The 26,486-nt window shown below is 39.2% G+C and overlaps 1 protein-coding gene across 3 annotated transcripts in view; it reads right to left on the bottom strand.

Annotated features, from left to right (window-relative positions):
* Positions 1-26,486, bottom strand: part of MAPK14 (mitogen-activated protein kinase 14) — a 72,300-nt gene that overhangs the window by 25,837 nt on the left and 19,977 nt on the right. For all 3 annotated transcript variants that reach the window (XR_014016963.1, XM_081247531.1, XM_081247530.1), the window contains exons 2-8: positions 25,403-25,532; positions 18,430-18,488; positions 4,247-4,358; positions 3,496-3,525; positions 2,830-2,877; positions 1,563-1,677; positions 704-775 (exon numbers count right to left, since the gene is read on the bottom strand). Coding sequence is in view for 2 of the 3 variants with exons in the window: in XM_081247531.1 (XP_081103657.1) it covers positions 704-775; positions 1,563-1,677; positions 2,830-2,877; positions 3,496-3,525; positions 4,247-4,358; positions 18,430-18,488; positions 25,403-25,532 (566 nt within the window). In the remaining variant the exon portion in view is untranslated. The remainder of the gene's footprint in view (positions 1-703; positions 776-1,562; positions 1,678-2,829; positions 2,878-3,495; positions 3,526-4,246; positions 4,359-18,429; positions 18,489-25,402; positions 25,533-26,486) is intronic.

Below are 26,486 nucleotides of genomic sequence, written 5' to 3'. Positions count from 1 at the left end.
ATCACATTTTGATGATATTATTACTAAACTGTGAAATGGGCATGCAGCAGACAGGAAAGGGGCTAAAATAAAGAGGCCATGATAAACCATAAACTAGACAATAACTCTGGAAGTAAATTAAGGTTTGGCTACAATCTGGGATAAAAATAAAGTCATGCTGAGGGGAAAAAGAGGCACACGACAGGGTGACCTTATCTCCTTGCTTTTATTATTTGTTGTTAGACAACAAACAAAACGAGTCAGCAGGTGTATCATTACAAGGACCAAATACAGCCTTTTTAATATGTAAATCAAACATACAAGCAAGATATCTCCGATTTATAAATGGTTATCTTGTGTTCATTGAGCACTGGTGCAACGAAGACTAAACCAGTCATTGAGATCTAGAACTTCTCACCAATACACTCAGGTTGCAGAAGGGCTGTGGAAAGATTAATAAGGAACTTGCTGCAAAAAAAGATGACATATGAAAGATTTAAAGGGCTTTCCAGATTATGAGGAATTTTTGCAACTCTCAAAATAAAGTGAAGCCTCTTTCTTGGCAAGGCAAGATACTCAGCAAGAGGGCAGACCTCACAATGCATATCTGGACTATAAAAGCAAGTAACTGAAGGCCCTTCCTAGAGATAGGTAAAAGTAATATACTACCATGGACACCAAAATACAGACAAGAAACAAGAACACAAAACTTTTTAAAGGATACGGTCTGTACCAGGAAACAATGTTCTTCCAGTCAACAGCTCAGCCATTATGCATCCCACTGACCAAATATCAACTGGCAAAATTAAAGAGAAATAAAAGTAATACAATGTCACTATTATCATACTTGGCTACAAATGGAACTATAGTTAAGGGGCGAAATACTCAAATTAATATTTAAGACATCCGAGGTTCAACAATCATACTCATTTTTATAGAAATAAATAAGCTAAGACCTTTACCACATTAAAGGGCTTCATGGGTGGGCTAAGTCAAAACATAGTTATGGCAAGAGAAATAAGCTGTTCACAAAGGGGCAAAGGTTTCTTACTGGTAGAAATGATGGATTCTCCCAAGTAATATTGAGAGGTTAATATTATAAACCCAATGTCTTCAGGCAGAAGTACTCAGAGAATATGCTGAAAATTAAATAAGTAAGAAGCCAGGGCTTCCCTGGTGGCACAGTGGTTGAGAGTCCGCCTGCTGATGCAGGGGACACGGGTTCGTGCCCCGGTCCGGGAAGATCCCACATGCCGTGGAGCGGCTGGGCCTGTGAGCCACGGCCACTGAGCCTGCGTGTCCGAAGCCTGTGCTCCACAATGGGAGAGGCCACAACAGTGAGAGGCCCGCGTACCGCAAAAAATAAATAAATAAATAAAAAGCCAACTGCTAAATCACAAAGTTTGAAAAACCCCACTTTCTCTATCTGAGCAACTGAAATATTTTTCTATTCGTGGACTTAAAATGATCACTGAGGGAAGAAAAAAAATGCTTCTTCCTACTCCTGCCATCTCCACTTCTGAGAACCCCAAATACACACAACATAGTATTAATAAGGTCCTAAATACAAGTGCAAGTAGTACCTGTCTGGTTGTAATGCATCCAGTTCAGCATGATCTCAGGAGCCCTGTACCACCTAGTGGCTACATAGCCTGTCATTTCATCATCTGTATGTCGAGCCAGTCCAAAATCCAAGATCTAAGGGAGAGAAGAGAAATCAGGCACTGGAACAAACTCCTAAGGCTTGTAAAGCAGGAGGGAAAAAACTCCAGTGCCTTATAAAAAGCGAGAATATAGCACTTTCATAAACATATTTCCTGGTCCATGCTTAGAATGCATGGGGAACACAGCAAGAACTTAAAAAAAATGGAATTACAAAAAGCAAAACAAAAATGCCACTGCTAGGCATTTATCCAAGAGCAATGAAAATATATGTGCCACAGAAAGGCTTGCACATGAATATTCATAGCAGCTTTACACAGCCCTGAAATGGAATTGAAGCACATGTCTATCAATAGGTGGATGGATAAATAAATTGTGGTATAATCATAAAATGGATCTATCTATTCAGCAACAAAAAGGAATGAACTACTGATACACACAATACAGATGGATCTCAATAATATTATACTAAGCAAAAGTCAGACACACATAGAAAAATACTGTATGATTCCACTTGTATGAAACTCCAGAAAAGATAAATCTACTCTATAGTGTCAGAAAGCAGATCAGTTGTTGTCTGAAGCCAGGGTTAGGGGTAGAGGTGTGGGGACTGGCTAGGAAGGGGGCACAAGGGAACTTTCTGGAGTGATGGACATGTTCTTTATCATAACTGTGTTGGTGGTTACATAGCTATATAAGTTTGTCAAATATATACTTAAAGTGTTGGATTTTATTGTAAATTATGTTTCAAAAAAATTGAGTAAAAAAAGAAATGAAACAAAATATTCCAGAGTTGCTTGCTCTTTATAGATTATTTATGTCTTATTTGAATTATTTTGAATAAGTGTGTTTCTGCCATTTTTTTCTGTTAGAAACCCATAAAATCTAATAGTTACTCTTCAAGAGGACTGCTTACTTGATATTCACACTATAATTCTCCTTTATTATAACTAATATATTAAATTTCAATTTAACTTTATTTTAGAATGAAAAAAAGACACCTGACGCTACCTTCAATATCACTTCAACTAAAGCTTACTAAATCTCTGGTTTAAATTTCAAAGTCTAATGATATTCCCAAAGACAATAAGAATTTTCAGATTAAAAGTCATGGCTTTATAAACACATCCCCTATAGTTAAACATATAGTTACAAGGTGAAACAATTACCACTGTCACTTCTTCCTACCTTCAGCTCACAGTCTTCATTCACAGCTAGATTACTAGGTTTTAAGTCCTAGGAAGCAAGTAAGAGAGAACAGGATCAACTTTATGACACATGGTAAATTCTCTTCCTAAAGGTAATGATGAAGAGCTAAACATAAAAGACTTCATCTAGGGCTTCCCTGGTGGCACAGTGGTTAAGAATCCGCCTGCCAATGCAGGGGACATGGGTTCGAGCCCTAGTCCAGGAAGATCCCACGTGCCGCGGAGCAACTAAGCCCGTGCACCACAACTACTGAGCCTGCGCTCTAGAGCCGGGGAGCCACAACTACTGAGCCCACATGCCACAACTACTGAAGCCCACACACCTAGAACCTGTGCTCCACAATGAGAAGCCCGTGCACCACAACAAAGAGTAGCCCCCGCTCACCACAACTAGAGAAAGCCCGTGCAGCAACGAAGACCCAACGCAGCCAAAAATAAACAAATAAACAATCTCCATTCTATAGTCACTATCTAGTCCTCATTAGCCTTAAATAGGTAAAAACTATACATCTTCGATCTTTAGTTAAACCCAGAGCAAAGTTGCAATCACTCAATATTTCAATGGCTAAAATAAGCTTAGATTAGGATCTTGCCAGTCTCCCCACCCACCAGCACCCCAATAATTTAATCAAAAGACAAAACCTACCCTGTGAATTATGTCGGCTGAATGTATATACTGTGAAAAAGCAAAAAATCAGTTAGTTATGTCCAGCCTCCTACTGTCATATGACATATTTGAAGTACATTTTTATGAGTCAATAAGAAATGCTAGAATTAACAGCAGGATTAGAAATCAGAACAAGTAATTATCAGTAGTCTGTACATTTATCATAACTATGATTTCCACACCATCAACCCTGTTCACAGAGCTGGAGTATGAGTGAAATAGAGCTTTCAATCTGTTTCCTGGTAGGTGCTCTGGAGCACAATAAGGACTCAAAGATGCTAAATATTAAAGGTGGTTTAATTTAAAAACTGCCCCTGCCACAAATAAATTAGTCTTCTTGAGGATGTTTTCAAAGTTTCAACATGACACTGACCAGATATTAGATTACATCAAGAAATTATTATTATTGTTTAGATGTAATAATGAGGAGTCTTTAACTCTCAGACATGCCTACAGAAGTACTGATGGGTGGAGTGATATGATGTCTAGACTTGCCTTAAAATAATCCAGGATTTGGGGGAATACAAAAGAAACAAGATTAACCATATGTTGGTAATTGTGGTTGCTGAGTAAACACAGGGGTTCATTATACTATGATTGTACTTGTGATTTCTGTATTTGAAATTTCCCATAAGAAAAGTTTTGTTTGTTTTCCCTTAAGCCCTAAATAGAAGGGAGAGAGGGAGAGAGAGAATTCATTCCTCAAAATTATTACTAATACTGTCTGTACCTTGAGACCTCGGAGAATCTGGTAGATAAGGAACTGAACATGGTCATCCGTAAGCTTCTGACATTTCACAATGTTGTTCAGATCTGCCCCCATGAGATGGGTCACCAGGTACCTAGAAATTAATGGACAGTTACACAATAATCCAGAACCCTAAGAAAGCTCTGATCTTCATAAGACTGTTAGAAGTCCACTCAGTAAGTACCGCAGTGACAGCTAAAAGCTTAGTAGCTACTCATGTGCAGCTTGTTTCCAACATCACTATTCTAACTTTACTACCTGTCGTCTATTTTTCTGAAAATTTTTATACTAGTTCCTACTTGACATCTTTTCCTAGGTTCTCTAAAGAAAAGAAAAAAGAAACAAAAATGGAGATTAGAATGATATATGTGTTAGTATCATTTTTCTTAAAAATGATATTATTGCATGAGAAATACACAGTATAACTAAATGCATGGCCATATTTTTAAATCCGCCATTACACTTTTCACCTCATTATATATCCTCCAAGTTGTAGGGTCTAAAATAGGAGTATCTTCAAATGAACTTATTTACAAAACAGAAGCAGACTCACAGACATAGAAAACAAATTTATGATTACCATGGTGGGGAGGGATAAATTAGGAGTTTTGGATTAGTGATTCAGAAATATATGTATATAAATAAACAGAATACTGCTGTACAGTATTCTGCTGTACACCAGAAACTAACACAACATTGTAAATCAACTATACCTCAATTAAAAAATAAATAAATAAAACAGGAGTATCTTTAAATTTTCAAATTATACCTCTCCTTTTTCAGGAATGACTGGTAAAAGGATATTGTTCACTGACAATATTCCTGCATTTACTTTAAAGGAAGGAGGAACACAATTTATCTGCAAGCAAGACAAGACATTCTAGAACTTCTCCCCACAGGTGTGGTGCTGGATATGTATCCTGTCCTTACATCATAAGATTAGGGAATGATTACATTCAAGTCCAACAGGTTCACCACAGATATTCTAGATGCAATGCCTTACTCACTCATTACTGTATCACAATGCTATGGGAACATAACAACCACAATCAGTACTAAAGAAGCAGAGTTTTTAAAAATTCAGTTAGGTTTTATCTACTATGAGAATCATTACCCATTCCTGAGGCTGAATAATAATGTATATCAGTTGAGCTATAAAAAATGCTGATTTCATTTCATTTCAATTTTTATTTTTATAAATTTGGAAGAAAAGAAACCAGGTCAGTAAATTTAAATATACTATTAACGTCTTATATGACTATATATGTGTATAACCTCTCTTTACACACACACACACACCACCACATTTATTACTTTCTTTCCTCAAAGAAGAATTAAAAATTTTTTTTTCTGTTTCCTAATTTCCCTGTTGGGCTGCTACGGTCAGTTCCCAATTTGATGAAGAGCAATAGGACTTAGCATAGATGTAACCCTAAGTTAGATTTTTTAGCCCTTCATATTTTTAAAACTTGCATGTTTATATTGCCTTGAGGAAAGAGTATACTCTAAGTGACACTTAAAGACTATATTAGATTTTTGGAAATGTTTTCATAAAGGTTGCTCTGATTTAAGAGATGCTCCAAGCTCAACATGACATAATCAAAGGCATTCGTGCTTATTCTGTGTCAAGCACTATTTATTATGCCCGTGTCTCATACACTCTTCCCAACAACGCAGTAAGGTAAGTTCCATTAGTATTCCCATTTCGCTGAGGAGGAAACACAAGACAGAACGAGTATATATAACCTGCTCAAGGTTAAAAGAGTGGTAATGTCAGGGGCTGAATCCGAAACTTTGATCTCAGAGACTATGATCTTAAATCACAGCCCATACTGCCTCCAAATTCTTCCAGTTGACAGAGAATTTAAGTCAAGAGAATGATTTCTTTTAAGTTTTATAAATGTTGCAATATTCCATCCTAATCACAGTCACTGTATTTTTTTAACCCCAAATTGATACAAAATCCGACAAATACGAGAATGTTGTGAATAACTGGTTAATATTGTGAAATCAGAACTTCCCCCAGAAAATCTGGGATAATGGTTGCCATATCCATAATACCAATTATGACAATTTGCAAGGCTCAGGTTGAGGAAGAGGGAATCCAATTTTTGTTTTATAAGACTGTTTTGCAAATAATTACATTTTATGACACTGAATAGTAAGAGGATTATTCTTTCAACTTTCAAAAATATTTTTAAGGAGAAAAGGTAAAATAAGGAAACACTGTTCTGCATGATTCTACCTAGAAATCTACCCTAATTTGTCTTGAAATAAAACCTAAAAATCTTAGCTCTCTAATGTCTGTGCTAGTTCACAAAGGTGTTAAGCAGTATTACCAAAGCAAACACAGTAATTTCAAGTCTAAGTATTGTGTTTAAATGGTTACCAATAACTTAAAAAACCCTATACAGCCAGAAGACCGCTAACTGCACAGCCTGAGATGAGAGAGCGAGCATGTTTTTAGTTAGAATATTCTACCAATGGGCTTCCCTGGTGGCACAGTGGTTAAGAATCCGCCTGCCAATGCAGGGGACATGGGTTTGAGCCCTGGTCCAGGAAGATCCCGCATGCCACAGAGCAACTAAGCCCGTGTGCCACAACTACTGAGCCTGCGCTCTAGAGCCCGTGAGCCACAACTACTGAACCCACGTGCCACAACTACTGAAGCCCGCGCGCCTAGAGCCCGTGCTCCACAACAAGAGAAGCCACTGCAATGAGAAGCCCACGCACTGCAATGAAGAGGAGCCCCCCACTCGCCACAACTAGAGAAAGTCCACACACAGCAACGAAGACCCAATGCAACCAAAAATAAATAAATAAAATAAATTAATTTTTTTAAAAAAGAAAAAAGAATATTCTCCCACTGTGTAATTCCCTTTAAGTCCCCTCCCCAACAGAGACCACATCCATTTTATCCCTAAAATTTCCAGACACAGGGAGAGACTGTCAAGACATTATATAAGTACATAAGGTTAATCAGTCTATATAGTGATAACTATCAAACATTGCTGCTAGGCTCCAATCAAATCAGCTGAACCACATTATTCATGGCAGATGTGTCTGGCAGGAACTAACCTAATCACTATATGTTGTTTCCATGAAGCCCAAATGACCAATCCATGAAAACCAATTGTCAAATTCCAACTCATCACACATAGAAAGGTTTTCGAAATAAATTTTGTAACAGTGGACAAAAGCAAGTGTTGTGCAAAGTTCCTGAATGCTTATGGAGACATACCAATTTCTAAAAGTAGTGAACAAGGAAGTGGGAGGAAAATGTCGATGGGCACATTTTAAATAAGCCAGTCCCAAAAGGAGCATTAACAGATACCACATAGGGGCTTCCCTGTGGCGCAGTTGTTAAGAATCTGCCTGCCAATGCAGGGTACACGGGTTCGAGCCCTCATCCGGGAAGATCCCACATGCCGTGGAGCAACTAAGCCCGCATGCCACAACTACTGAGACTGAGCTCTAGAGCCCGTGAGCCACAACTACCGAAGCCCATGCGCCTAAAGCCTGTGCTCTGTAACAAGAGAAGCCACTGAAATGAGAAGCCTGCACACTGCAACGAAGAGTGGCCCCCGCTCACTGCAACTAGAGAAATCTGCACAGCAACGAGGACCCAATGCAGCCAAAAATAAATAAATTAAATAAATAAAAAAAAAACAGATGCCACATAATTCCTACAGTATTAGTCTCTACAAAGCAATTATATTTAATTGCTTAATTAATTACATTTTAGTAAAGACATGCCTATTACTGTCAGTGTTCAGAACACCTCAAATAATTAAATCTGACCAACAGTTGGAAAGCTACCTAGTTCCCCCATCTTTAAAAAGGAATTAAGTAAGTAGGACTTTATTAGGTAGAGGGCTGAAAATATGATTTCACAGCCTGATGATACAAATCTTGTTTTCCACTTTTCTTGTGAGGATGGTTTCCTTTAAACTTAAACTATAAAGAGCATAAACCATCATTTCTCAAAGTAAAATGTACTGTACCAGCAAAAAGGCAGAAGTCTACAATAAGTGGTTTTCAGTACTCAAGACAGCACCCCATTTAGAGCTTCATTTATTAAGCGCTTCTTGGATAACACCCAATTGTCAAGACTCCTACTCTACTGCCTTTTCTTTTTTTTGAAGCATAACACAATCAGAAAGAACCTATGTAGAAAAAAACTCTTCTATATCTATAGTTTGGCGTCTCAACTACTGTCAGCCCTATTTGATAAAATAACTGTCAAAGAGGGCAAAAAACATTTCCATATTAAAACAAAGTATTTAAAATAATCATAGGGATTGACAATTCGTAACCACACGCTTCTGAAATACACCCAGTGATCCTTGGGACTCACTACAGCCTATTCTGAAAACAGCAGAGTGGGGCTTCCCTGGTGGCGCAGTGGTTGAGAGTCTGCCTGCTGATGCAGGGGACACGGGTTCGTGCCCCGGTCCGGGAAGACCCCACATGCCGCGGAGCAGCTGGGCCCGTGAGCCACGGCCGCTGAGCCTGCGTGTCTGGAGCCTGTGCTCCGCAACGGGAGAGGCCACAACAGTGAGAGGCCCGCGTACCGCAAAAAACAAAAAACAAAACACACAGCAGTGATTCTGTAAGAATGAAAAATAGACCATGTCACTCCTCTCAAAAGGCTTCCCATTTCACTTAAAGACAAAAATCCCTTCAGCAGCAGATAAAGCTGTACATAATCCAGTATCCTGTCCCCAATTATCTCTCTCATTTCTTCATCTACTTCTCTCCCCTGCTCTCACTTAGCTCCACACTGGCCTCCTTACTGCAGCCACACAGGTCCCCTTGATGCAATTCCAATACAGCATGCAGTCTTCTGCCTCAGGACTTTTGCACTGGCTGTTCCTTCTGCCTGGAATGCTCTTCCTCCAGATATCCACAAGTCTAATTCTTCTACTTCTTCGAATTTTTGCTCAAAATTCACCTTTTCAATGAGGCCTATCCTTACCACCCCATTTAAAATTGCATCTCTCCCCCAACCCTCACACTTCCCTGCTCTATCTTTTCTTCTTGTCCATAGCATTACTGCTTGTTAACATGCTAATTTCCTCTTTTATATGCTCATTGTTTATTGCTATCTATCTGTACAATGTTCAAGGAAGACAGGCTTCTTTTTTGTCCTCTGTAGTATCTAAAATACCTAAAAACATTGTGTAGCAGATATCAGGCACTCAATTACCACTGAATTTAACTGAATGACCCAGGACAACTCATATAGTATTACTAGTAAGACCAGGCAAGGGCATATCTTATTGGAATACTCATGCCAAAGATCTTATCTGGTAAGCAGACCAGACTGTTCCAATGTAAGGGGTAAAAGCACCATTCAGCAGCCAGGTAGGCAGCTTAGCCAGCTTATTTCACAACAAACTATTCTCCTCGTTTGAAGTAAAGATTACTGAAAGGTGCCCTCTACATTACCTGCATCAAATAAACCAGATTCAATATTCTACCATATGGTCTATATTCCAAGATAAAAACAAAAAAGTTAGTCAAAAGAGAATGCACTGGGCATGCTATCAGACAACTAGATTGCCAACCAGTCATAAACAAGAAAGCACAAGGTTATTCTTTCATTCAGTCACTCCATCAACAAATATTTACTGTTGAGCACTGGGAGTACAACAGTGGGAAAGAAAGATACAGAATTTAGATGAGAGGAAGGCATATACTCATAATAGAGCATAATTAGAGTTATAAAAGTGTACATCAAGGTGCTGGAGAACACACAGGGGAGGACACCAATCCAGACTTAGGAAGCAGTTAATTACAGGAAAATTTCTTGAGAGAATCAAGCTCAAAACTATACCTTGAAGCTTCTTTACCTTTTTACAACAGCTAATCTGAGAAAAAGGGGGCATCTTACTGATCACGTCAGACAAAAACTGAACGGTATTTTCTTAAAGGATGTGTAATTTGTTTAGACTTCAAATGTGAGTCAGTGACGACACCTACATGCTTTACCAACTCTCTATCCTCATTTTAGCAGACCTCTCTGATACGGAAATAAATTGCAAATATAACTGTTAATACAGTTAACTCATGCATCTTTCTCCCAGACTGCTTCTCTTTCTGTATTACCTATCTTGAGCACTCAACCTATTTTCAAGGAAGAAGAATATTTCTGTAAGTCCAAACAGCTGGCTTGGGAATTTCTTTCATTGATAGAGGAAAGCACTATTTACAAGCAGATAGTGCCTCTTAGCTAAATTAGGAAAACAACTCTCCTCTGCCACCAAAAAAAAAAAAAAAAAAAAATCAGAATTTACCAAAACACAATTTTTATCCAAGTACAAAAGAAAAATCAACGGTTATCTACTCCTTTAACGGTCTCCATTCCACACAAATCTCCTTTTGTGTATACTTTATACATTTCCTTCATTTCTTTGACTATCTGGAATATATTTCGAGCTCTACACCCAATCCTTATTTATCTGTTTCTTCAGATAGAGTTATTACCTTCTTTAGAGGCTTTCCTCCACTAAGCTTCTCTCATATTCTGAGATCACTTAATACCCTGTATGTTGCTTTGACACTGCAAATTTGACTTGGTCCTTTAAGTTGTTTTAGGTAAGCATTTACGCTTCATCTCATTAATGAGACCACATGCAACTGAAGGCCTTTAGTTTTGACATCTTACATACAACCTATCACAGCATTTACCCAATGAGAAGGGTTAGCAAACTTTCAAATAATAGAACTCTGGATTGAGAAAAATGTGACTAGAAATAGACTTACAGCCAAAAAGACCTAAGATGTGTACAATTTTTTTTTTTTTTTTTTTTTTTTGCGGTACGCAGGCCTCTTACTATTGTGGCCTCTCCCATTGCGGAGCACAGGCTCCGGACGCGCAGGCTCAGTGGCCATGGCTCACGGGCCTAGCCGCTCCGCGGCATGTAGGATCTTTCCAGACCGGGGCACGAACCCGTGTCCCCTGCATCGGCAGGCGGACTCTCAACCACTGCGCCACCAGGGAAGCCCGATGTGTACAATTTTATATGTGCTATTATACAATTCAGTTCATCACTCTCAACTTCTGAGAATTTCTAACTACTAAAGACTCAACAAGGGGACTTCCCTGGTGGCGCAGTGGTTAAGATTCTGCCTGCCAATGCAGGGGACATGGGTTCGATCCCTGGTCCGGGAAGATCCCACATGCCGTGGAGCTACTAAGCCCATGTGCCGCAACTACTGAGTCCTGTGCCACAACTATTGAAGCCCGCGAGCCTAGAGCCCATGCTCTGCAACAAGAGAAGCCACCACAATGAGAAGCCCACACACTGCAATGAAGAGCAGCTCCTGCTCTCTGCAACTAGAGAAAGCCCACACGCAGCAACGAAGACCCAACACAGCCAAATAAAGAAGACTCAACAAGGAAGAAAATAAACTCCCTGCTCTAATAGAGCTTACAAGCTACAGGGAGAAGACAGACAACAATAAATACATGATGATAAAATTTGCTAAGAAGAAAGTAGAGTAAGGAGTAGACCCTGACAGTGGGGGTAGTATTTCAGCTATGGTGGAGAGGGAAAAAAAAGCTTCTGATGAAATGACCTTTCGGTAGGGTCTTGAAGGAAATGAAGGAACCAGTCATGTGGATATGTGGGGAGAGTGTTCCAGGCCAACATTAGAAACCAGTACAAAGGTTCTACTGGGAATGTGGATGTCTGTATTCAAGGAAGAATAAAGAGGCCAGAGTGGCTGGAATGGAGAGAGTGAGTGGGAAAAGTATTAGGTGAGGTCAGAGAGTGAACAGTAATAAAAATCATGTAGGATCTTCCAGGACCTATCACATTGTATTTTGTTTGGTCATTTAAATTGTTCTTCTCTCCAATTAAAGAGTCTCAAGCTATCATCAGGGACCATGTTTATCTAATTTATTATATTCTCCAGAGACTAGTACTATGCTTAACATAGGATGGGTATTTAAATATTTATGAATTAAATCAGGTTAAAATATAAATCTAGAAACTTCCTTTACCTATTTGGTACATTCAGCAGCTTTTACACTGATTAAAAAAGGCTACAGTTAGTGGTTGAACAGTTATTTTTAGTTAGTGGAAGGCTAAATAAGCTAGGTGATTATCTGCCCATTGGCTTTCACTAAAACAATGGCTGCTGACTGACCCTGTTGTAGGTCTTCTTCTAAATCATGGTAGAATCTAAAACCCCACTTCCATATCCCTCTTCAAGAACCAAGCAGAGATAAGGAACTTAAGTATAAGAAACCTGGAATGGGAAGTTATAAAATAAGGGGGAAAATGGCAATTCAGTTTTCCTGAAATTTGAGGAAGTTGTTTGCACTGAGTCTAAAAACTCTTCATTGCCTACTAAGCTTGATCAGAGAAACACTATAGTTAAGAAAAGGCAATGTTGTAGTAGCATGAAGTTGCAGCTTACTCTAGGGTTAGGTTCTAATACTGGCTATTTCAAGATTTTGGATTCCTATTGGTAACTAAATATTTGCAGCATGCATATGGCACATATATGCCACCTCCTGCCAAATATTACCATAAAGAAGCAAGCAGACAGCCTACCCGGCTCTTTGGTGGGACTGGTGGCGGACTCTGGGAGGGCTCACGCCAAGGAGTGCTTCCCATGACTTCTGCTGCTGGTGACCTTGTCCCCCCGGTGAGCCGCGGCCACCCCACGCCTCTGCAGGACACCCTCCAACACTAGCAGGAGTATGGATTACATCAAAGCAGTCAGCAATGGAGCTGCCTAGTGGGTACCTGCTTCACTAAGCTCTACATCTTGGTGTGTGTGTGAGGACCTGACTGTATCGTTAAGGATCCACTTTCCCGGGACTTCCCTGGTGGCACAGTGGTTAAGAATCTGCCTGCTGGTGTAGGGGACACGGGTTTGATCCCTGGTCCAGCAGGATCCCACATGCCACATGCAGAGCAACTGGGGCCATGCACCACAACTACTGAGCCTGCGTTCTAGAGCCCACGAGCCACAACTACTGAGCCTTCATGCCACAACTACTGAAGCCCACACGCCTAGAGCTCAAGCTCTGAAACAAGAGAAGCCACCACAATGAGAAGTGCGCGCACCGCAATGAAGAGTAGCCCCCACTCGCCACAACTAGAGAAAGCCCTCGCGCAGCAATGAAGACCCAACAGACAAAAATTTAAAAAAATAAAAAAAGAAGCAAACAGAAATGTCCAAATGATATCCAATCATTAAAAAGATCTAGATATATCTTATAAAATTTTTCCAGCTGTACAACCACATCATATCTCAGTCAAGAAAACTTGGTACTGTATTCTCATCTTTTAACTCCACATTTTCCAAACACCAGCTCTGTTAGATTCAGTAACTGCACATTGTTTCTAATGATCAAAACTCACTACCTATCTATTATTCCTTTCTCAAAAGTATAGTCTTACTAATGAATTATGTAGGATGCCTATTAACTAAGAAATTTAAAATTCAGTAAAAACTTGAATTGTATGATAAATGGAAAGTGCTAACTGAAACATAAAGGCACAAATACACATAACACATGATTAAAAGCCAACTATAACTATGAAAAGTAATTAGAGATTTTGTTAATTAGTACAGAAAATTTATGTTCAAATTACTGTTTGGGGCTTCCCTGGTGGTGCAGTGGTTAAGAACACGGGTTCGAGCCCTGGTCTGGGAAGATCCCACATGCCGCGGAGCAACTAAGCCTGTGCGCCACAACTGCTGAGCCTGCACTCTAGAGCCTGCGTGCCACCACTACTGAGCCCATGTGCCACAACTACTGAAGCTCACGCACCTAGAGCCCATGCTCCACAACAAGAGAAGCCACCACAATGAGAAGCCTGCGCACTGCAATGAAGAGTAGCCCCCGCTCGCCACAACTAGAGAAAGCCCACGCACAGCAACAAAGACCCAACGCAAACAAAAATTTAAAAAAAATAAATGAAAAGAAACAAGCAAACAACCCCCGCCAAAAAGAATAAATAAATATTTTAAACAGAAACAAAAAACAAAATTACCGTTTGCTCTAAACCTGGCAGCCTGTAGAACCACTCTAGTCTTCAGCTTGTTTGATTTGGCCAGAACAGTGGGTCTTTGTCTGTTTATTTTGTTTTAATGTAAATTTGAATGCTTTTAGGAAGTACAGGTATTCTGTTGTATAGCACTGAGCCTAGTTTATGTTATTTGTCTGGCCCTAAAGGCATTTAAATTTGCACACCCTGTAATTGTAGGTGAAGATGTTTGATCTCTTATGCAAATTCTGAAATGACTTTGGAAAACACTGAAATAACCATAGTCCTGGACAAGCACTAATTTTTTCTCAGTGATACATACATCATAAAAAAGTAAACAATGAGGGCTTCCCTGGTGCAGTGGTTGAGAGTCCGCCTGCCGATGCAGGGGACACGGGTTCGTGCCCCGGTCCAGGAAGATCCCACATGCCGCAGAGTGGCTAGGCCCGTGAGCCATGGTCGCTGAGCCTGTGTGTCCAGAGCCTGTGCTCCGCAACGGGAGAGGCCACAACAGTGAGAGGCCCGCGTACCGCAAAAAAAAGAAAAACAACAACAACAACAAAAGTAAACAATGAAACATTTTTCCAAAAGGTATCCTTAGGTTCATCATTCTATTTTCAGAGATTCTCTGGGACTGAAAACACTTCAGAAGTGAACCACCCCAATTTTCATCATTTTACACGGAAGTTAACTGGGACCCAGAGAGGAAAAGTGACTTCTTGGTCCAAGGTCTTACAGTCAACTGATAACTTGGTTACAAAAATGTTGTTTTTGTTTTTTTTAATTTACTTATTTTATTTATTTATTATTTTTTGGCTGCGTTGGGTCTTCACTGCTGCACGCGGGCTTTCTCTAGCTGCGGCGAGCTGGGGCTACTCTTCATTGCGGTACATGGGCTTCTCACTGCAGTGGCATCTCTTGTTGCAGAGCACAGGCTCTAGGCACACAGGCTTCAGTAGTTGTGGCTCGTGGGCTCTAGAGCACAGGCTCAGTAGTTGTGGCACATGGGCTTCGTTGCTCTGTGACATGTGGGATATTCCTGGACCAGGGCTCAAACCTGTGTCCCCTGCATTGGCAGGCAGATTCTTAACCACTGTGCCACCAGGGGAGCCCCTACAAAAGTGTTTTGAATTTATTTCCCCTAACAAGATTTTTATTTCATCAAAGGAAAGACTAGTGTTTCTGATTATCCTGAGCCTTGTTCTAACACTCTGCTCAGCAAGTATTCAACAAGTAGTACTGAGATTTGCTCCCAAACGGTGAACTAAGTTCTTATTTATAAACCATAACCCAAATTACACAATGTTGTACGTCAGTTATATCTCAGTAAAGCTGGAAATAAATAAGCAAACAGAACCCAGCTACAGTTACAAAGAAAGAATAGATTCCTGCTCAGTAGCCATGGTATTTGTTGAATGAATGAATGAAGAAATAAATGCAATTTCAGTTCAGTGGGTATGCTTGTAGTCATTGAGCCTTCAAATGGATAAAGGAGCCAATAGGCACCACAATGGATAAAACTTAACCTCCCAAAGACACTAGCCTTAAATAAGGTCTTTGACATAGGAAAAACAGGCTCATAATCCAGTTCCATATGCCTGATTAAGGCAAAATACAGCATTAGCCTAGGTCAGCAAATTATCAATTCCTTTCTTAAAAAAAAAAAATCAATCCTCGTCACACCTAAAATTTTGGGCTATAGCTCAATCCTGATTCAAATGTTTTCTAAAGTAATTCACAAACATATTACTTCAGCATTTTTTCCCACATTTAGACAGAATATCAAAACCCATCATTCTTAGGGCAGTGAAAATACACTGTATGATATTATAATGATATGTCATTATATATTTGTCTAAATCCATAAACTTTTCAATATTAAGAGTGAATCCTATGGTAAACTCTGGACTTTCGGTAATTATGATGTGTCAATATAGGTCCATTCTTGGTGAAAAATATACCATTCTGGTGAGTACTGTTGATAATGAGGGAAGCTATGCATGTACAGGGGCAGGAGGGTAAGCAGGAAACCTCTGTACCTACCCCTCAATTTTGTTGTAAACCTAAAGCTGCTCTTAAAAAAAAAAATCCTCAAAAAAGTAAAAATTAATGAATTAATGTTAAGGAAAAAACATCATGGCAATATTCTCTTTTCCAAGCATAGCCTACAGCAGGGCTCAACAACTTGCAACACACATACTTCTGCCTGGGGCATCCAGTAAGGAGGCTTTAGAAGCCTCCACATTCTAGAGACACGCAGGGCTCAGGAAGCACAGCTGTTCTTAGTTACTGCCTTTTTATTCCCCTTTGCTTGAAGGAAGTTCAAAGTTTTTTCTTAAACTTTCATTAGCAGGATCAAGGTTAACTAAGTGGGTGGGAGTTCTTGCACTTAGACTAGATTCTCCTTCTTTCATCTTCGACTCACAGTCATATCATGTTCCAACTAAGTTCAAGTGGTGGGAGATTTTTTTGCTACCTTCCTCCTTCTCTTTCCATTTAATATTCTACATTTCTTTTTCATTTTCCCCCCCTTTCATTATACAGAACACACAAGCTCAAACATCTCCTCCACTCCCTCCCACTTGTTCTTTGGGAAATGAGCAAATGGTGCTTGCACTTGGCCTAGGATAAGGGTAGGAGAAACTGAGCCCAGGATAAGGGTGGGGTTAAGTTCAGCACTGGGGACAGTGGAGAGTAGAGGTTAAGGAAGAGCAGCCAAGATCTGCAATTTTATTTGGACTTTCACAATAGTCATCCTTTCCACTTAGGAATGCCAAAATTTTACCAGGACAAAATGTATAACCCTAAATTTAAGGGGTTCCTTCCCTCTTATGGTATAGTACACCTGTGAACTGGGGACGGGTGGTATGTTAATTCAGATATTGGGAAAGCTACAGTAGAGCACTCACACGTGCACAACACCTGCACAACATCCACAACACTTGCTGGAATCTATCTTGTACTCATACAGGTGCAACCTGGGCATGTGAGGGCATTACTGCCCCATGGGGCAACACTTGCCAATGGAGTCAGAAGCCAGTGGGTAAATGCTCCCCATCTGAGGTACATTCTTTACAACTTCTAGAAAACTGAAGACCCTGGCAGTTTTCAGCCCAGTTGCACACAATGGTGACAGACTTAATAACATATCCTCGTAGCAACTTTCTCTTCCTCTCTGTTTCGTTTTCCCTAGCCCTCAACTACTGGTTCCTGAGAATCTCAGGCCCTCTTTCTAGAGGGGGGTTCCCCAGGCTAAAACAATAGAGATGGTCACAAAACTGGAAGAATCAGCTTTCTAAACACATGAGGCTCACCATTTGTCCCAGTACAGAAATCCAATACTTTAAAGGTCAGCATGCATTTCCCACACACAAGCAGGATAAAAGAAATGGAAGAATCTATATGGAACCAGGACTCCACTACATTTCTTTTTTTTTTTTTTAAATAAATTTATTTATTTATTTATTTTTGGCTGCGTTGGGTCTTCGTTGCTGCATGGGCTTTCTCTAGTTGTGGTGAGCGGGGGCTACTCTTTATTGCGGTGCATGGGCTTCTCATTGCAGCAGCTTCTCTTGTGGCGCAGCATGGGCTCTAGGCAGGCGGGCTTCAGTAGTTGTGGCACGCGGGCTCAGTAGTTGTGGCATGCAGGCTCAGTAGTTGTGGCTCACGGGCTCTAGAGCGCAGGCTCAGTAGTTGTGGCACACGGGCTTAGTTGTGCTGTGGCATGTGGGATCTTCCCAGACCAGGGCTCGAACCTGTATCCCCTGCATTGGCAGGCAGATTCTTAACCACTGCGCCACCAGGGAAGCCCACCACTACATTTCTTGATATAAACATGTCCCTTTGAAAGCTGGGACAGACAATTTGAGAATAAAAATCATGGTCAAAACTCCCTATACTCTTCTCTATGGAACTGTTGCCAGGACCCACCACTGTGTCTCCAAATAGGGCACAATGTGCCTGAGATGATGAAAATACAAATTTACACCCCCCAAAATATACATCTTCTGTATCCATTCCCCATTCCACAGAAGAGTTGGATGACAGGAATAAAGAATCTAAGTCTGATAGTGCTAAGTGGTTCAGGAGCAGAAATGGGCTGCTAATCTTTAACCTCTAGCAGAGGAAGGCAAACACAAAAGATTTACTCACACATCATTGAATTCCTCCAGAGACCTTGCAGGTGTGAAAACATCCAACAGACCAATCACCTATAAGAAAACATAAAAACCAAACAGTAAATAAACACTTGAACTTATCCAACAGGTCTTAGTTATTTTAATAGGAACTAATTCCAAATCCTGCTCTCAGTTCAATAACATTTCATCATCATACACTTAATAACTCCAACTTATTTTTTACTCAAATTATGCTTTTGTTTTTTACTTATTAAATGTCACTTTTCATAATAACCCATTTTACTACTAAAATCTTCATGTCTTTAGAATTTGGTCACATATAGCCATTAGCTTATCAGGAAGCAAAAAGATTTAGGACTCTTGACTTACACATGCACTGATAGTCTAATGAACAACAAACAGAAAAAAGTCATACTTCTACAGCTGTTGTTATAGTATCATTTTTCTTTTTAAAATATATTATTATTCAATAAAAATTACTATATAGTCTTCAAAACTGACATTTTTAAAGCCCCAATATATCTTCTCAGAATATTCTTGGTATTATTCTTATAATATTCTTAATATTAAGATTATTAATCACTATCAGGTATTTAGATCAGACTATAAAAATGAAAAAAAAAGCTATCTTTATACAAGGATAAAGCAAAGAGCTACTTAATACTCAGTAATCCATGGTCTTTGAGCAGTTTTTCTGGTCATGAATTTACACTGATTAATTTAACATCCCCCCCCTTCCCCAGTTCCTCCTAAAACCCAGACCACTCATTTCCACAAAGCTAGGCACTAAGAAGGCAAACAAGACATATAATTCATGTGTAATATGCTCAGCAAGATTTAAGGGTATCTGGAAATGAAACAAACAAAAGCTAAATGGGCTTCATGAAAACTGACCCATGACTGTGGACTCAGTAAAATATACCAACACTCAAAATATTATCATGGGGGCTTCCCTGGTGGCGCAGAGGTTGAGAGTCCGCCTGCCGATGCAGGGGACATGGGTTTGTGCCGCGGTCCGGGAAGATCCCACATGCCGCGGAGCGGCTGGGCCCGTGAGCCATGGCCGCTGAGCCTGCACGTCTGGAGCCTGTGCTCCACAACGGGAGAGGCCACAACAATGAGAGGCCCACGTACCGCAAAAAAAAAAAAAAAAAAAAAAAAAAAATATATATATATATATATATATATTTATTATCATGAAAAAGAGCACTTTTAATTAGAATGTTACACCACTCATCCAAATATCAACTTTTGGGATTCCTTGGTGGCACAGTGGTTAAGAATCCACCTGCCAACAAAGGGGACATGAGTTCGAGCCCTGGTCCGCGAAGATCCCACATGCCGCAGAGCAACTAAGCCTGTGCACCACAACTACTGAGCCTGTGCTCTAGAGCCCGCGAGCCACAACTACTGAGCCCGTGTGCCACAACTACTGAAGCCCACACGCCTAGACCCCGTGCTCCACAACAAAGAGTAGCCCCCACTCGCCGCAACTAGAGAAAGCCCGCATGCACCAACAAACACCCAACTCAGCCATAAATAAATAAATAAATTTATAAGACAAAAAAACCCCACAAAAAACCCAAAACCCCTACACAAATATCAACTTTTAAAAGTAATTTCAGGGGCTTCCCGGGGCTTCCCTGGTGGCGCAGTGGTTGGGAGTCCTCCTGCCAATGCAGGGGACACGGGTTCGTGCCCAGGTCCGGGAAGATCCCACGTGCCGTGGAGCTGCTGGGCCCGTGAGCCATGGCCGCTGAGCCTGTGTGTCCGGAGCCTGTGCTCCGCAACGGGACAGGCCACGACAGTGAGAGGCCCGCGTACCGCAAAAAAAAAAAAAAAAAAAGCAATTTCAATTATACAGCCTTAACCCAAAAGGGAAACAAACTAAAAAAAGGCCTTGGAATTCAAGAAGAATAGCTTTTCAAGTCTTTGCATCTTATTCCAAAGGAAAGGTACACTTATCCATCATCTCCTTATCCAGACAACCGTACACAAGAAAACGAAAATTACCTCTAATTGTACTACTGGTTATAACTATCATTAACATTTTGAGATACTTTCTTTGATTTTTCTGATGTACATAAATTAAATCAGGGTTATACTATGCATACAGTTTTATATCCTGCCTTGTCACTTAACAAATAATGACTATTCTCATGTCCTCAAATGTTTTTCAATAATATGTTCTATCACTTGTATATACCATAATAAAACCAATTTCCTATCTTTGGACATTTAAGGAACACTGCAAGTATATGTGCCTATGCGTGCATGCATGCATATATACATCTTGTATTTTCTTCCAGAGAATAAAATTTCAAGAAATAGAATAACAAGATCAAAGGACATCAATATGCTTAAGGATCTTAATACTGTCAAATTGTCCTCCATAAAGATGAGGCCAACTTACATCCCACCAATAGTGTATCTATGACCTTATAATAGCTCTGAATAGTGCTTTAAATTAAGTCAAATCATTTTCTTTTTCCTTTCCCATCTAAATCATAATTGTTCTCCTTGAGTTTGATACAGTCCTGGCTTAAGACCTCTGGTCTTTTTAAAAATTAATTAATTAATTAATTTTTGGCTGCATTGGGTCCTCATTGCTGCGCGGACTTTCTTTAGTTGCAGTGAGCGGGGGCTACTCTTTGTTGCGGTGCGTGGGCTTCTCATTGCAGTGGCTTCTCTTGTTGTGGAGCATGGGCTCTAGGCACATGGGCTTCAGTAGTTGTGGCACATGGGCTCAGTAGTTGTGGCTCATGGGCTCTTGGGTGCAGGCTCAGTAGTTGTGGCACACGGGCTTAGCTGCTCCATGGCATGTAGGGATCTTCCTGGACCAGGGCTCGAACCGGTGTCCCCTGCATTGGCAGGCAGATTCTTAACCACTGCGACACCAGGGAAATCCCAACCTCTGGCCTTTTGATTACTACCCCCTACACCCTCTTGTACTTCTGATAGCTGAGATCTAGAAGCCAATTTTATTCACCTGCTCCAATATTTTCTAATCACTGATTCTTGTTATTTGAGATGCCCCATCTTCTCAACAAGAAAACTTTAAAACAATTTACATTGTTTTACATTATTATTTGAATTGTGGCTGTGAAAATATCCTCAGATCAAAATAAAATTAAACTACTAGAGATCCAATTTACACAGGATTATTCATGCAAGGGTTATCTCAAACACACTAAAGTGAAACGAGTCCAAGCATTTTAAATAAAAACTCCCATTTCAATCTGAAAACACAATAGGTATCTTAGAATCAAACAGCTGTAAATTTGAACCCCCAATCAATCTGTGACTTCTTAGACCCATGAGCTTCTTTCTTTTACATTCCAATAACCCCAAAACATGGGATGTTGCTGGGCACACAGCAGTTCAATTAATATTTGTTACAGAAATAAAAGTATCTTCTCTGAGCCTCATTTTCCTCAGATGAGAGACACGTGTATATCATTGCTAATTTTCATAGTATTTGGGGGAAGATTATGTAGACTGACCTGCTGTGGATTACCAAAATAAATCGTGACCAGAAACTTCAGAGTTTTTAATGAATTGTAAAATACAAATCACAGAAACAAACTATTTGAAGCAGCTACTTCCAGTAACAAAACATGACATATAAAGCTAAATTCAACTATTCAGATGATTAAAAAGTATGGCTTCAAGAAGCACAATGACTAATTTGGAGAAAAATAATAGAACAAAGCATATTAGCAAATACTCTATCAAATTTTAATTTCCTTAAAAGGGACACATTTTATGACATTAAAGCCACTCATGTTACATCAAAGTATTTTTAATTTTTTGTGGGTTTTTACAAATATCCCTTCTCTATTAATTCTATTTATGGAGTATTAATCATAAGGAAAATACTGTAAAACAGAAGTTTCCCAGCATTAAAATAGATTTGGGGAACATTCCATAATCGATTCACTTCTCATTTCTTAAATGGAAATTTATTTTTAATTTGTCATATTTTAGCCTATTTCATTACTCCATCTGCCATTATATGATTTCAGACGCTTTAGAAAGTAACCCAGGAATTAAATATGTAGAAAAGATGGCTATAGTATAAATAATCAGCAAATATCTCTGATGACTGTCCTACAATGACAAACAGAAGTCATATATCTTTATTAAATTGGTACACACTCACAAAACACTTTAAGTCAGTAACCAGTCAAAGACAAAATTTAATGTATTTAACACAAGCACACCAAAACAACCACTTGTTCTATCATGGTAAGATTAAATCTAAGGCCTCCAAATAAAATTTATGAAAGGAGTCCCTTAATCACTAAAAGTTTTTTTAAATGTATAGCTCTCCAGGCCCTTAACTGTACAGTACCTACTCAGACAGCAAAAGGATGCAGCTAGCCAGCTGCTTCCTTTTAATCTTTCCTTAGACCAGGTGTCAATGAGATCAAGGTCAAAAATTCAGTCAGGAATGGGCCAGGTAAATTTGTTCAGAGAGCAACATCCCCTAGCTCCTATAACCCATATGAAAATTACATATCTGTCATTCATTATCACTAATAAAAGAAATAAAATGAACTACGGATTGTAAGTCAGAGGTATTTTTGTGTAAAAGATCACATGTGCATTCCGGCACCTAAAAATTCTATTTGCTACCAATCCTTACTTAAGTTTTTCACGAGTTTTAAGTTGCTGCTGCTGCTGTCTTTGGAGTCTTGGCAGCTAGCTAAAAGTTAGACTGTGGCCCAAAATAGTCATTAAAGAAGAGAAAGAAAGAAAAAGAGGAAGAGAAGATAAAGGAGAGGAATTCCTCTTAAAATCCTCGATTAAACTTACTTGGAAGTCTTGGTTCTTCACCTGGTAAAAATACTTTTACACTGTACATACCTAACAAGCTTTTGTAGAACAGACTGAAATTCCGGAATTTTTCTACATTTAGTCAAAGTCTTCTGGCCCCTTCCCAGTCCCTCTTCAAACATTTGCCAACAGAATGGAGAACTATGAACATTCAGCCATCTGCCTCCTTTTGTTCAAACAACAAATCACCATCTAAATACAGGTGACCCTCTACATCGATACAGTGAAAACCTAAACATTTTAATATAAAAAAGACTGCTATTAAGCAAACTGCTTATAAAACAATTTAGATAAATTAAAATCCTGTTTTCCTAATACGGTCAGTCCTCTTTAAAGTCGCATAGCCTTTCCTAAATTAAAACAATTGTATCCCATCACTGTGGCCTCTTCATGTCTACAAATACAGAATGGCTCAAATGCAACCAGCCCAATATCGCGTAAGACATACTTCAAAGTATCTCATTACAGAAAATTAAAATATAGCATACTAAATAAGGTTTGTTGCAATGATCACTAGAAAAGCCAAGGCATGGATTCAGATAACCCAAAATAATTTTTGCCCTAAACACTGGCTTAAATTGACTGTGAAATAAAGCAGAACAATAAATTACAGTGCTGGTAATCTTCTACAGTAGATGTTCTTAAATTAGCATAGACAACATCAGTGGGATCCTGGGGCCTCCTGGAGGTGCTTTGGGGTTCCATAAATGTTTGGCTTGCATTGCATTTTCAAAGTATTCTTAAAAAGCTATGACAGTGTCTTTGTCGCATTTATTAACGTGTAATGAAAAACAGCGTACACACACTCAACTGTGTTAAAAGCCAAATGTAAACCCATCAGTTAAGTTGCCAGACCACCTTGATTTTATGCAAACTTCGGAATAAAGATTCTCTTGCCAGCTTTCTCCACATATCTCAACTTCTTATAAACATGTCACTGATTAGGAAGGGTGCAGCTCTGCACTGAACTTTTTAAAAACTCAAGTTTGCACATGGATGCTCATATAAAAATTATACCTAGGAATGGAGATAATCTGTGGAAAACAGGATGTTCTCAATAGTATGCAATTTAAATATGAAAATAAACAAGCTGCGGCTGTGATTACAACAGCTTACATTCCAAATTTAAGTCACAATGTTCTCAGTTTAGAAAAAATTTGTACTTCGTGAAACAAATGTATTTTAATACATTCTTTTCTTACCATGAAGAAAAAAAAGTTCAATTACTGAAACAGAAAAATATCTGAATAGCCAAGTAATAAATTGAAATATTGAATTTTTTTTCTACACAGTAACTACCAATAGGGTCAAATAGTTCTAAAATCTCTATGGCCATTGTTTCTATAATGCTACAAATTTTACAGTTCCTTTCATACAGGAATCACATAAACCCTTTCTAACTTGATTTTGAAATTCAGGAAAATAAGTGTTCTCAGTCAATTGTTTTTTCACTTTCAGTTAATATTCCAACTGCATCCATTTATTTATGTTATTAGGATTTTTAAGCACTCCTTTGCAGGACAGCATTGTTCTCAAATGTCCAAACTTATAGACAAGAAAACATTATATTTAACTTAAACAATGTCTTTGTCACATTTATTAAAATCCCTGAATCTAGAAAAGCTGTCTTCTAAAAATTAAAAGGAAAAAATTATAATATTAAATTATCCAGAAAATAATACCCATCTTTGACAGGACATTCAGTGAACCTAAGGCACTCTTCCTCAAACTTCTCCACTGAGGAAACCCATAACAACACAAAATACCATGGATTCCAATATTCTGATAATATAGTCTTAAGTGAACCAAGTAGAGAATATGAAATTTCTTTGTAATATTTTCTGTTAAAAATCCTTGTGAGTTGTGTTTTATCTCACAATATTCATTTTTATTAAAAATATTTTATATGCTTTCCCTCTAAAAATCTTAAGGTAAAACTGGAACTCCAGGAAGATGCACCAATTTCATCCCAAGGCTTTGAGTATCTACCTGACATAATGAATGCAGTGGTCACTAATACCCCAGTACAAGAAGGACGGTCCAAAGTTTGATGTACTCTAATGCATTTCCATTCGCAGTAATTAAAACACAATTTTTTCCAGTCTATTAAAGAGCAGAATTTATCCTGCCTTGAATTATTAACTTACATTTTCATGTTTCATATGTTTAAGTAACCGCAGTTCTCTGTAGGTCCTTTTGGCATGAATAATGGACTGAAATGGTCTGGATAGCTTCTTCACTGCAACACGTAACCCAGTTTTTGTGTCAAAAGCAGCACTAAGGGAAAAAAAGAACATAAAAAGCTCATCATTAAATGTTCTCTAAATATATTAAAATCAGTATTTATAAGGCTATTTCATTTCCAAATTAAATGGGTCTCTAACAAATTTTAAAAGTATAAAGATAAAAATTTAAATGACATATAATCCCACTATCCAAAGTAATCTATTAATTATTTTTGGTGTTTCCTTCTTGTCTTTTTTTCTATGCATCTAAATCAAGGATCAGCAAACTTTCCATGAAGGGCTGGATAGTAAGTACTTTAGACTTTGTGAGGCTTAGGGTCTCTGTCTCAACTACTCAACTCTGTGCTTGGAACTGGAAAGCAGCAGATAGTAAATTTTTAAATGAATGTAGCTATGTCCCCATAACACAAAAGCAGCAGCCACCTGATCTAGATGAGCCAACAGACTGGTACACAAAGAGCTGGATTCTGTCTTTTTGGCCTAGGCCTCAGTGTCACCTTGCCACCAAATGCTGCCTGATCAGAGGCCTTGGAAACCACCATGTTTTCAGGACAATGAGTTGGCAAAAAAATTTCTTGAGCACCTACAAAGTATTTGTCACTTTCTAGAAGCTGAGATACAGTCGGAATAAGTCAACATATCCCTGACCTCAGGGGATGGGGGGAGAAGGGAAGAGCAGAATAATAAAATAAATTTCAAACAGTGATGAATGCTATGAATAAATAAAATAGAATAACGGGATAAAGAGCGACAGAAGGCTGGTGGAGTTATGCTACATTAGCTAGGATGTCTGAGGAAGTACATTTGAGCTGAGGGAAGTGAATGATAAGAAGGTAGCGAGGCTTCCCTGGTGGCGCAGTGGTTGAGAGTCCGCCTGCCAGTGCAGGGGACACGGGTTCGTGCCCGGTCCGGGAAGATCCCACATGCCGCGGAGTGGCTGGGCCCGTGAGCCATGGTCGCTGAGCCTGCGCGTTCGGAGCCTGTG

Source organism: Mesoplodon bidens (genome assembly GCF_964165515.1).
Source record: "Mesoplodon bidens genome assembly, chromosome: 10".
In the NCBI taxonomy this organism is placed as follows: domain Eukaryota; kingdom Metazoa; phylum Chordata; class Mammalia; order Artiodactyla; family Ziphiidae; genus Mesoplodon; species Mesoplodon bidens.
Note: the sequence above shows the minus strand (reverse complement) of the source record. Positions and strands in the feature narration are given on the sequence as shown.